The following is a 12,266-nucleotide window of genomic DNA, read 5'->3' on the forward strand; positions in this document are numbered from 1 at the left end:
TCGAGAAATCTTGAATATTGAATACATAAAAGAAGTTTTGAGCAAAAAAATGACTAAATAAACCTACCGAACGTCAGGTTGACTTAGTCTAGTAAGAAGAACTTCTTGATGTTTGACATTTTTCCTGTAATTCTGAAACCGACCTGATCAAAATTATTATAAACTATCAAACCTGACTATATTTTACAAGTACTGGCTACTTGGGTTTAGACGATCATCAATATACTGGGATTTAGACCCGGATCCTCGTTGTTCAGTTGCCTTAATGATTGGGCCACTTAGACAACTCATCTACCGAGGATGATCCTTTCTAAAAACATTCAATCATTTAAAGAAAACCTATTCCTAAGCATGAGTAATCCCCTTTAAATTATCATTTTTAATAGAGGAATAGTTTAAGATAGAATAATTCATAATCTTAATCCAGATAGGGCTAGATGTAAAAGAGTACTAAGTATTCTGCGATTGTAATAATATAAATATATAGATTGATAGATAAAAATAATATACTTAACTTTTGAGTTCTCATAGATCTTTAATGAGGGCTCAAGGCGCGAGGCATAAACTAATCCTGTTATATATGCAGATAATCCGTCAATGCCAATTATGAAATGTTCTATCAAGTGCAGTCTCAATATACATATATATTGAAAATGCCCTTATTTTGAATGTGACTTTAAGATAGAAATAATCAAGAAATAATGATGAAGAATTCATATAAATTTTTGGAATACATTTTCCATAATACTCTAGGTGATTTCTTTTCTTTAATAATGATTTAACACATAAAAAAAAAAACATACATATTTTTGTAGATATAAGAAAGATTTTTGTTTTTAAATTAAGATTTGGCAACATCGTCCATGATTTTGTACGCAAGTTTATTCATGATGCGAATAATGTTCATAATGCTCGGAATGATGCACTGGCTCCTCATAATGTCCATGCTCATGCAGATGGGATTCACTGTGATTCTCCAGCACGAGGCCATGGTTGTGATTGTGTTCGGTCTTGGGATGAAGCAGCTTCAACTTTTGCTTGGTACCACCAATTTCGATTGGTTTCTTAACCAAGTGCTGGTCCTCCTTCTTGATGTAGACGGGTACAGCATGATAGTGATGGAACTTAACACTTTGATGCGAAGTGGCATGCTTGTGGTCGATCTCGTGATGCAGTTCTGTCTCTTCATGCTCCGGTTCTGCCTCATGGTGATAATGCTCTGGCTCGTGATGTTGTTCGTGATGATGATCGTATTCATGGATTTTCAGGGCATTTGAGAGGGCCACGAGAACCAGACAGGGCAACTGAAAATGGATAACAATCAGATATTAGTTGCAAATGATAGTGTTTAAGGGATTCCGCAAAGATCAGATATATATATATATTCATATATGTTCTTAGCTACATCTTACTAAATCGATCTTAGGTTTTCAGTCATATTCTTAGTCTTAAGGCATCCGTTTAAAGTCGCACTAAATAATTGGTCCTTTATGAAAGACAACTCATCCTGCATTTAAAATTTACTCCTTGAACAATTTTTTAAACACAGTTTCTATGCCAAGCATTTTGGCCATTACTTATTGTACTTCACAAAATCTTATTTTCAACTTTTGCTTACAATAAATTTCAGCATTTTGTAACACAAAAAGAACACACGAATATCCAGAAAATCACAGTAATAAAAATAAATCCGGAAAATAGCCGTTGCCTATGCGGATATTGGGTGAATCGATTATTGTATATAGCTCTCTCACGATGTTAACTCCTTGAGACAGTCAAACTGAATGTGGCTCAATGGTTGGGACCAGATTCGATTTATAGCCAAATAGCGAAATGTGAAAATTGTCGGCAAAACCGAAGTGAAATGGCGGCAACGAACTTCAAACTTCAAACTAAACGAAATTTATGGCGGCTGCCACAATTGTTGCACATTCACACACACACACACACCACACACACATACATGCTGCATATTGCGTGCAAAACTCGTACAATTAAAACATATTACGTATACACCACAAGGGGCAAGGCAAACGAAACAAAAAACCATTTTCCCGAATGGAAAACCAAAAAATCAAACCCGTTATCAATCAATTGTGGTGCGGCGGGTTAACCACCCAAAGACAAACAAAAACCGGTATAAAAAAAAAAAACTCAAAAAAAAAAATTCAAATAATTTTGGATATTTTCAACTACACACTACAAGTTGAAGGTAAAGTCAACAAACAGAAATAGAGAAGAAAACAAATCAAACAGTTTCTTTCTATTTCTTGTTTTATTGGCACTAATTGGCCAACTAAACGAATGAATTTTTCAGTTTTTTGGGATATCCCCAACCAAATAAAGAAAAAAAAAAAAAACAAAGCCATATGAAATCCTTCCTGTTTGGTGAGAAATTGTGTTAATTTAAATTGAAGCATCCGGAAATAAATGGAACTTTTCAAAAACTTCTTGATATTTTGTTTGAGGGGAATAAGTTGATGAATAGGATATGGACAGGACTTTATTCAAGAGGATTGAATGATTTTCTTAATCCACATATGTATATGAAGGTACTACTAGTGACTTAATTTTGCACTTGCTTTCAAAATAAGTACTTTTGGTTATGCATTTATTTATTGCACATTTTCCGCATTCATTTCATAATGATGACATGAAAAATGAAATTGGTCCAACTTTTACTAGATGAATTGAACAATGATAAATGATCAATCGATCATGCTGTTAGATTTAAAAATTTGACTCTAATTATGGTGAAGGGCCTCTCATGGTTTTTGTTTCTTTATGTAAGCCATTTGGGAAATGTATGGGCGTGGCTTCGGTGAATGGTTCATAAATGTTCGTTTACATGCGCTTTTGCCTAACGTTTTCGAACGATTGGCAATTAATGCATCAACACTATTAGATAATAAATCTGAATCTCTCAAGCTCTCAGGAAACTTCAAAACAAATCAAATCAAAAAACCACAATATTTTGAGATGGATTTTTGGTTTTAAGATCAAATAGATTGCATTTTTTATTGGGTTAGTTGGATGCTTAAAGCCAACAAAAAGTAAAAGTAGACTAACTACAAAGCTAGAAGAAAAACCTATAATGTCGACTTGGTTATACCATGCAGCAAATGGAATAGTTATTAAAATTGGCCGCTCTCCCTTTTAGGCACATTTCAAGCGCCAGAAGAAACAGTTAGGCAGAATCAAGAAGATATATATATTTCTTAGAGGTCCTTCTCCCCTTTATATTGACAAAACTTGTGCGAAATTAATATGCCATTTAAAAGATATATGGTATAGAAAATAGAAATGAAATTTGCATAACACACTCACACAGACCGCCTGCATTAACAAGGAGTGGAATATGTGGGGAGAGACGGTTAGCTGCACTCTCTTTGTCTTTCATTCGTTTAATTAATATTTCAACAGGCCTAAATCGGTTTTATATAATCAGTTAATATGTCAGGAAACGACAGTTGATTGGAGATTTAAATTTAAACTGAGAAAGCTATCACATGGTAGATAATTCAAATTTTTTACATTCTGGTTTCATATACAAATTTATTTTGTAATGCTAACTAAGATTTATACAAACAAACAAATATAAGAGGAGAGATGATGGCTTAAAGTTTTTTGTGTTGTTGCAACTTCATCTTCAGACTCTTGACCAAAGCGCTTTGCTCCAACTGTTGCTTTGATCGCTTGGGCTTATCCTGATCTTCATCCTCAACGCCATCCCCACTGGTTTCTCTCTTTTCCACCTGATTGTGACGACGTTTCAGCTTCTCGCCTATGATCTCCTGCATACCCTTGGTGGCCTTATAATGGGAATGGGTGGGATCAATGTTATATTCATGGGACTTGTAGACAGCCTTGAAACGCGAATCATCAAGATTTAACTTGAAATTATCTTCGGGCTCTTTGGATTCCTTTTGATTTTTCGCCTTTTTCAATTGCTTGCGACGTTTGCGCTTGGATCCCTCAGTCGATTGCTCTTCCTTGAGAATTTTTGTAAGACTAAAGTGTTGCTTCTCATCGGCATCGGCATCATCCAGCAGAAGAGCTAATTCCTGTTCCTGCTTTTGCTCATCCTCATCTAATTCCCGGTTTGTCTTATTCTTTTGTTTTTTCGTCGACTTTTTGGTCTTGGCAGGCTGATAGTCACCGGAGGCAAACTCTTCGGCGAAATAAGCATCATTCATATCAATACCATCGGGTATGGAGTCGGAATCGGAATTATCACCATTAACTCCACCGTTGGCCTCGATTTGCCTTTGTCGTCGCTGCTCCTTGCGCTGTTTATTCTTTTCACTACGCTTTTGAATGACTTTCTCGATGGGTGTCAGATTTTGTTTAGATTCTGACTTCTCTTCCTTTACCTTTTGCTCAACAGCTGGATCTTCTATCTGCCAGGACATTTCCATTTCATATTTTTGACCTTTCGATTTTGTTTCTTGTTCATTGATTTCAGCTAATAGACTCCTATATTTCTCAATACGCTCTTTTTTCGATAGTTTCTTTTTCTCCTCTGGTTTTTGTACATTTTCTTCAGGCTGACTTACTATATCTTTATGGAGCTCTACTTCATCATCATCGTCATCGTCCTCTTCGCTGCTATAGTTGACTATCTGACGCAGTTCTTTGTCATTGAGTTTATCTACTTTGCCCGATGATAACTTATCACCCAATTCTTTTCGCTCTAGATTTGTTTCATCCCAAGTCAAATCCACCTTAGCCTGTTGCAGCGCCGTAGTAGTGAATTGCCGAGGTTTATACGAGGAGGAATCCGGCATTTCATTGCACTCTTGTGTAGGCTCATCCTCATCGAATGTCGTATCATCTGGTATGAAACGTAAGTCCATTCGTGTGGCAGAACTCTCATATTCAATGCCATCACATTCCTTATATATCTTATCGGCTGTCTCCACACTATCCAATTCGACCACAGCATAATAATAACGTAAACGATTAAGCTGATATTCGCGTAATTTTTCCATATGATAGTTATCCCCTTCCTCGGCATCACTGTCCTGCTCTTTGACCAGATCCTCCTCTTCCTCATCATCATCATCACTGACATTCTCGTCGTCGTCCTCTACACTCTTTTTGATAAGTTCCGTTGGTCCATGCATATCCTCTTCAGCGATGCGTTTTTTACCAAATTCAGAGGGATAAATCTTGACACTTAGAACACTGCCACCTAATGGTAAAAATGAGCTTAGTAACACCATTAAATCTTCAGCTCTTATGCGATCCCAATCCATATTGCATATGGCCAAACGCTTGGTCGATTCCTCTGTGGTTTCTGCATCATTATCCAGTTCACCCCAAACATGATCTATCTGCAATTCAGGTCCCTCGTCGTCGCCTTCTGCCTCGGTATCATCATCAGAAGAGGAATCACTCATGAGACGACCTTCACCACGAGCATAATCAATATTTGGGTTTGTCAGACGTTGCCGTAATGTCTCTGGTATCTCCTCAGAGCCATCACTGTCCAAAAGATCATTGCCAAAGTCATCCTTTTCAGGGCGATCTTCATGAACCAATGCTAATTCCTCCAGACGGCGCTCCTTGGCCTCCTCATCATCCTCCTCCACCTCACCCTCTTTCGCAACATCCTCCTTTTCCTTTTCCACATCATCATTGTCGTCTTCCTCATCGCTTTCATCTAGCTCATAGAACTTTTTTAAGTCCTCCGCATTGCTTTTATTAATTGGCCTGCCATATTTATCCACCGTATACTTGACTTTAAATTTGTCATCGGTGAACATGCCCTCGAAACGTTTGTCAATCTTCACCTTACGCTGCACCTTGGGCACTCCCCGGAATCGAGGATCCGCGAGCAAATGCTGAAAGCGGGAATCTTGCCATATTCCTGAGGTGGACGCTTCGCCGTTGCCATTGGTGGGCACTTGGAGCGCTGTAGAGGATGCGAATGATTTTGCTTTCTCTGGCTCACGTTCCTTGGGTTTTCCTTTCAATTTTGCTTTCTTCTCTTTATCTTTGGCCATTTCAATATTTTTGAACGTTCAAACCGCAAGTCGTATACAAAAATACAAAAATCAAATATCAACACGTGCGGTGCGGCGACAGTGATGCCAAATCTCTTGGCGATAACCAAAAACGGCTGAAAAAAATATACTCTATAATTCAGTATATTTGTATGGCAAAAATTAAAGTTTAAAATATAAAATTCATATGATTGAACTAATAAATTCAACCAGTTTGAACTATAAGAGCATTCTTAATTATTTTATGTTTTTTTTAGTTTCAAAAAGTATTATTTTACAACTGTCTGGTAACTCTATTTCTTGGGTTTTTTTGGTTTATCGCTTATCGGCCTCACGCTAGCAACAGCAACAACAACAATAACATCAAATAAATAGCAACAAAAGGTATCGATGACGACCTGCACATAAATTTTTCTGTGGTTTTATTAAACAAAGTGCAGTAAACTTAAGAAATTTTATTTTTGTAAACATTAACAGTATACCATGAAAACTAATATGGCCCACTGTTGCTGCATCTAACTGCAAGTGAATGAGATTGACGACCAGAGAGTGAGAGAGAGCCATAGAAATTGTTATTGTTTTTCTTCATAATTTTTGTTGTCGCCGCTGAGATTTCACCTGCCTTTGGCCTTACTCTACCTAGCCTTTGCCTGCGTGGAAGAACGTTTAAAACGTAAAAATCCCATATATGTTTATGGCCAGCTGATTAGATCAGAGCCAGGCCCAACTAAAGAATCAATCAAATAGCAGCAGCGGAATAAGAGTGGCAGCAAAGCAAGCAGAGTCAGGTGCGGGGGGTGCGTCAGTAGTATGAGTAATAGTGCAGAAAGTAACGGCACTTCTCGCCGCACAGTGGATTGGCAGCGGTTTGGTTTGGGCAACGAAGATGATGACTCCGGAGAGGTAACGGTTAGCAATTTTCGGCAACGTAATCATCACAATAACAATACGGGAGGATTTGTTGATTTGGGTAATGAATATACATATGCGGCCGGCGGTCATCATGCCTCGGGAGCAAATGAAATATTTGCCGGCGAGCAGGGCGATAAACCCTGGTAAGTAAACCCTCCAAGGAATGAAAGTTCAAATTTACGGTTACGGTAGTGGAATATCGATTTCACTGAAGGAAAAAGCACAACGCATTTGATTGCTTAAAAAACGTCACGCAAAGTCGTTTTTGTTCCGCCGTAAAGGGATAAGTTCCTAATGAAAACATATGGCAACTGTTCCGGTGGAATAACGGTTGCATCCATTTTCCTTTATGTTGTTATGATGATGATGATTCTTTAACCCTCCAACAGGTGGCGTTCGAATTTCTTCATCTCTCAACCTGTGCTCTTCGGCACTTGGGATGGCGTCTTTACATCCTGCCTGATTAATGTCTTTGGCGTTATTGTATTCCTTCGTTCCGGCTGGATTGTGGCACAGGCAGGCATTATTAATGCTGTCCTCATTATATTCTGTACAGTGGTCATTGCTTTGGTCAGTGTCCTGTCGGCTATAGGTATCTGTGAACGTTGTCGTGTGGAGAGTGGTGGAGTGTATTTCCTTATAGCCCATACACTGGGCTCACGTTTTGGTGGATCTTTGGGTTTACTGTATTGCTTCGGCCAAGCAGTAGGTTGCGCATTGAATGTCATGGGTTTTGGCGAATCGATGGCCGGTTTGGTGGGTCTGGCCGGTAGTAAATGGGCCATTCGAGGATTCGCCACTGCGGCTGTCCTGCTTCTTGGCTGCATCAATGTGGCTGGCGTTAAATGGGTTATCAAATTGCAATTCATATTGCTAATGATTTTACTAATATCGGCGCTGGACTTTATGGTGGGCAGCTTTATAGGCGAGGATCCGAGTAAGCAAAAAATATTTCACTCTTGAAATATTCCATTTCTATACTCTCTATCTTCTGCGTTTCAGAAAATGGTTTTGATGGATGGGTCAGCAATAACTTTGTGGAAAACCTGTGGCCCAAATATCAAAACGAATATACTTGGTTCCGTGTCTTTGGAGTTTTCTTTCCCACAGTCACTGGTGTACTTTCAGGCATTAATATGAGCGGAGATTTGCGCGCTCCCTCAACGGATATACCAAATGGCACTTTGGCTGCCTTTGGCACTTCGTAAGGTTTACATAATTTTAATAAGCCGAATGAAGATTTTTAATGTTTGGTACTTTTACTTCTCTAGGACCTTTTTGTATTTGGTTTTCGTATTGTTTTTGGGCGCCACCTGTCAGCGATCGATTTTGTACGATGACTTCATGATTGCCGTCAAAGTGTCGGCAGTACATTTTCTCTTATTGGCTGGCATTTATGTGTCCAGTATGTCCTCTTGTTTGGGCGCCATGTATGGTACACCCCGTGTTCTTCAGAGCATATCCAAGGAGAGTGTTATACCCGGCATCGATGTCCTAGGCAAAGGAGTGAGTCATTAACTAAACGCAAATAAAATCTTTTTCTATTTTTGTTTTGTTCTCTTTCTCTTACTTTGGCAGCGCGGACCCAATAAGGTTCCACTTTATGCCATGGCGGTGGTGGCTGTTGTCACAGTCACCTTCATTATAGTCGGTGACATCAACTTCTTGGCCCCCATAGTGACAATGCCATTCCTGATGACCTATGCCTGTATTGATTATGCGTATTTCGCTTTGGCCCAGACATTTGATATACAGGAACAACGCGAGGAACGCTTTCGCATACAGGCCTCGAGTCCTAGCTATGAGACCCGACAATATGGCAGTGTCTCCGATGGTGGCAATGATTTGGATCTCTTGTTTCCCGACCGTGTGCGTCATAAAAATTTACAGAGTCCACAAAATTCACCCATGCATCAAGTGGAACAACCGATGCCATCAAGAGAAAGAGATAGAGGATTAAGTAGACAAGATGAGGCAACGACTTCACATCAAAACTCAACAGCAGCAGAAAGAGACATTACTGAGCAAAATGGCGATGCAGCAGTCACAACGGTTTCTGTTGATCCACAAAGTGCAACAATGCAAACTGAACTGGAAGATGAGAATGAACCGATTGCCCCCATTCGTCCGCCCATACACTCGAAGACGAAAAACTGGTACTCCGGTTTCTGTAACCGTTGGGCTTCACTGCTCGGAGTAAGTGTCTCTTATCCTTTTCATTATCATCTAATCAGAACCTGTATTTGCCCATTGTTAAGGCCGTGACAAAACTATTAGTTATGCTGCTGGTAAACTGGTATTACGCCTTGACGTGCTTTTTCGTCGTTTTTGTCATCTGGTTTTATGTCGGCACCGCCAATCCTGCCGTTAAGCCTGGTCTCACAGCTGAATTTAATTTCTTTGCCTGGCTCAAGAGTGTGATATTCCGTTGCTTTGGGTAAGTTATACGAAAGCTTGAATAGTTCATAATAACCCAGCATACTCTCTCTGTATATCCCTTATCTATATAGAAAACGGATGCATGAGTATGAGCAAATCGTGGTCACACCCTCGTGTCCTAATGTGGATCTATCGCCCACTCAGCTTAATGAACAAAATGAGGATTTCCGACCACGTCCCAACTATCACCATTCATCTGTGATTGAGGGTCGCCTTATTGATGATATATAAAGAGAAGGCGAGAGAAAGAGAGAGAGAGAGAGAGAGAGAAATAGTGGCGAGTGGTGTGAAAGGTAGGGCGAAAGAGAGTGTGTGTGGCTGTGGCAAGCAATATTTAAAAAGCTTAACTAAACTATATATATATGCATATGTATTCACTACGTGTCTGTGTTTCTATATATATACATATATACCAATCTATTTCGGTGTTTATATGTATGTGTATATCTATATAAGAGTAATGTTTGGTTACCAAGCTTAAACTAGCAGCACTTCCTCTAAACTAAACTCTCTAGGCTGATGAATTGATGGAAATTTGTTTTTATTTTATCTGACCAAAATCAATTTTCAAATTTTAACCGTTTTAACGCGTGACTTAATATTTTTTTGTTTGCAAATTTCCTTCAATTCTCTTCAGTTGAAAAAACAGTCCTTATAAAATTAAAGTGTGGCTATTAAAAAACTAATATTAAATATTTACTAATAATAAGTTTAAAATTTTGCATTTTTTTTGGTTTTAAATCGTTTTTTTTTAAAGGACTATTCTCAATTCCTATTCCGATTTCAAATTCTATGAACATTTTCCGGAATTGCAAATAGGTTTCCAATATGTGTTCCTTTAACTTTCTTTTTTTGTTCAGTTTTTTTTTTTTTTTTTGTTTTGCTAAGCGTGTAAAATTGTTGCTAAATAATGAATATGTTTCCAAATGGTTTTATTCTTTTTTTATGTTCGTGTTTATTTGCATATTGAAAGTGGAAACATATGTGATACTGAGATAATAATAAGTCCAAAAAAAAAAAAAAAAAAAAAAAAAAGAAAGAAAGAGAAACTAAAATCAAATTTCACCAAATTTGACAAAACATTTCGGCGCCTTTGCATTTAATACACAAAGTGAAATTAATTTGAAATTGTTTATTTATATGCATTTGATTGTCCTTTGTATTAGTCAAAAAAAAAGAAAAGAAAAGAAATAAAAACACCCCGATCGATTCTCCACCATAATCACTATCAATATATAATTGTATAATATACTTACATACATACACTATATGTAAAATCACCCAAAAAATATACAAAATGTCTTCAACTCTTTTGTACTCATATATACATATAGATGCATATATAATACATATGTATGTATATCCTCTGTATGCGTATATATTTACATACTATATATTTAGCATAAATTGTACCTAGTTATACGAAATGAAATGAAACACAAAGGCAAAGTGCACATGTAACCCCCACAAATTGTAATAACAATAATTATTAATTATTAAAAATGTGTATTTAAACATGAGACAAAACTAATAGTGAAGAGAAAAAAACAAACAATTTGATAATCAGATAACTGATGATTTTTATTTTGGGCCCTTGTTCCGATTATTGTATCCACCTGCCAGTTTCTAGGCAAAGTTGCTTCTAGGATTCAAATTTTATCCCTTAATTGATAAAGAAGAAGCACGTTTATATGAAATCACAAAGATGGTTTATAGAAGAATCATAGATAATGGGCATAATAAGATTCTTTATCACTTTTTACTAATAACTATAATTAAAATATTGCTTATAGACGGTTAAAGTAATGAACGAATCCAGAGATAGTAGGTCAGGCAAACAAATGCGTTTCTCCTGCTCATAGACGACCATTTGTTCACAAATTCTAGGCCAAATTGGATCATAGCGTATTCTCATCAATTGGCAATCTAATTTGGGCTTACTCAAGGCCATCACTACATTATGGACACTCTGGGCGCTGGCATTTGGCCTAAGTAGACTAGCAAATGGATTTCGTCCAATGCATAGTTCATATATAACCAAGCCTAATGACCAAATATCGGATTTAAAATCAATTTTGCCATCGGTACACATTATCTCTGGGGCCATATAGAGCGGAGTCCCAAGTCCTGTTTGAGATTGCTTTGATGGTGCATGAACATTTGATATACCGAAATCGGCAATCTTGACACGATTATTCAAATCTAATAGCATATTTTCTGGCTTAATGTCGCGATGTATGACATGACGTATATGAAGATATTCGAGGCCAATGACCATATCGGAGAAATACTGCAATAGCCGGGCCTTGTCCACTCCCAATTTGTTCTGTTGGATGACGTCGCGCAAAGTGCCATTAGGAGCGTACTCCATAACAATATTGACGGTGCCGGCATGGTTGAAGGATCGGATAAATTGCACAATGTTTGGATGGCGCAGTTGTGATATTATATAGATCTGTGAATGAAATGATGAGGTCTTATGTTGGTATTCAGTTTACCCCAACTCACCTCTTCTTTGATTAATGCCAATTCCGCCTTTGGATTTTTAATTATAATCCGCTTGACGCAAACATTTTTCTGTTGATGTCGTCCCTCGTGTTGAATGCATAGAAACACTCGCCCAAAAGAGCCTTCTCCAAGGACACGTATTGGGCGCAAGCTTGGGTCTCCTAAATCCATTATTAATTACATAAAACAATTAAATCAAACACCTTAGAAAACTAAAATAACTTTTTCACACAAAACACAAAATAAGAACATATCAGTCACAATTACAGTTAAATTTTGTTCGTAGCGCTCAAAATCGATAGGCTTTAAATTGTATCGATTACACAAATAGCGACAACTTCTTGGCGCCAAGTTTAAGAAACTTAAAAAAACTTTCATTAACTGGTGAAGTTAGCATTA

General features: G+C 37.7%; 4 protein-coding genes across 4 annotated transcripts; 1 reads left to right on the plus strand and 3 right to left on the minus strand.

Annotated features, from left to right (window-relative positions):
* Positions 1 to 881: 881 nt before the first annotated feature.
* LOC137573416 (histidine-rich glycoprotein) lies at positions 882 to 1,972 on the minus strand. The gene is made up of 2 exons (XM_068285352.1): positions 1,964 to 1,972; positions 882 to 1,304 (listed from the first exon to the last, which is right to left on the minus strand). The coding sequence occupies exons 1-2, from the start codon at positions 1,970 to 1,972 to the stop codon at positions 882 to 884; spliced, it is 432 nt and encodes a 143-aa protein (XP_068141453.1).
* Positions 1,973 to 3,535: 1,563 nt separating this feature from the next.
* LOC137573347 (ESF1 homolog) lies at positions 3,536 to 6,087 on the minus strand. Its single transcript, XM_068285274.1, has one exon. The coding sequence runs from the start codon at positions 6,006 to 6,008 to the stop codon at positions 3,618 to 3,620; it is 2,391 nt and encodes a 796-aa protein (XP_068141375.1). The 5' UTR covers positions 6,009 to 6,087; the 3' UTR covers positions 3,536 to 3,617.
* Positions 6,088 to 6,350: 263 nt separating this feature from the next.
* LOC137573254 (solute carrier family 12 member 8) lies at positions 6,351 to 10,930 on the plus strand. Its single transcript, XM_068285129.1, has 8 exons — positions 6,351 to 6,392; positions 6,486 to 7,063; positions 7,310 to 7,857; positions 7,923 to 8,124; positions 8,192 to 8,426; positions 8,499 to 9,116; positions 9,179 to 9,357; positions 9,431 to 10,930. Exons 2-8 carry the CDS (start codon positions 6,819 to 6,821, stop codon positions 9,588 to 9,590), a joined length of 2,187 nt encoding a protein of 728 aa, XP_068141230.1. The 5' UTR covers positions 6,351 to 6,392; positions 6,486 to 6,818; the 3' UTR covers positions 9,591 to 10,930.
* On the minus strand, positions 10,831 to 12,141 carry png (pan gu). Its single transcript, XM_068285130.1, has 2 exons — positions 11,868 to 12,141; positions 10,831 to 11,814 (listed from the first exon to the last, which is right to left on the minus strand). The coding sequence occupies exons 1-2, from the start codon at positions 12,036 to 12,038 to the stop codon at positions 11,122 to 11,124; spliced, it is 864 nt and encodes a 287-aa protein (XP_068141231.1). The 5' UTR covers positions 12,039 to 12,141; the 3' UTR covers positions 10,831 to 11,121.
* Positions 12,142 to 12,266: the final 125 nt, after the last annotated feature.

The sequence above is a fragment of the Drosophila tropicalis genome, unplaced genomic scaffold, assembly GCF_018151085.1.
Source record: "Drosophila tropicalis isolate 14030-0801.00 unplaced genomic scaffold, ASM1815108v1 contig_4, whole genome shotgun sequence".
NCBI lineage: Eukaryota > Metazoa > Arthropoda > Insecta > Diptera > Drosophilidae > Drosophila > Drosophila tropicalis.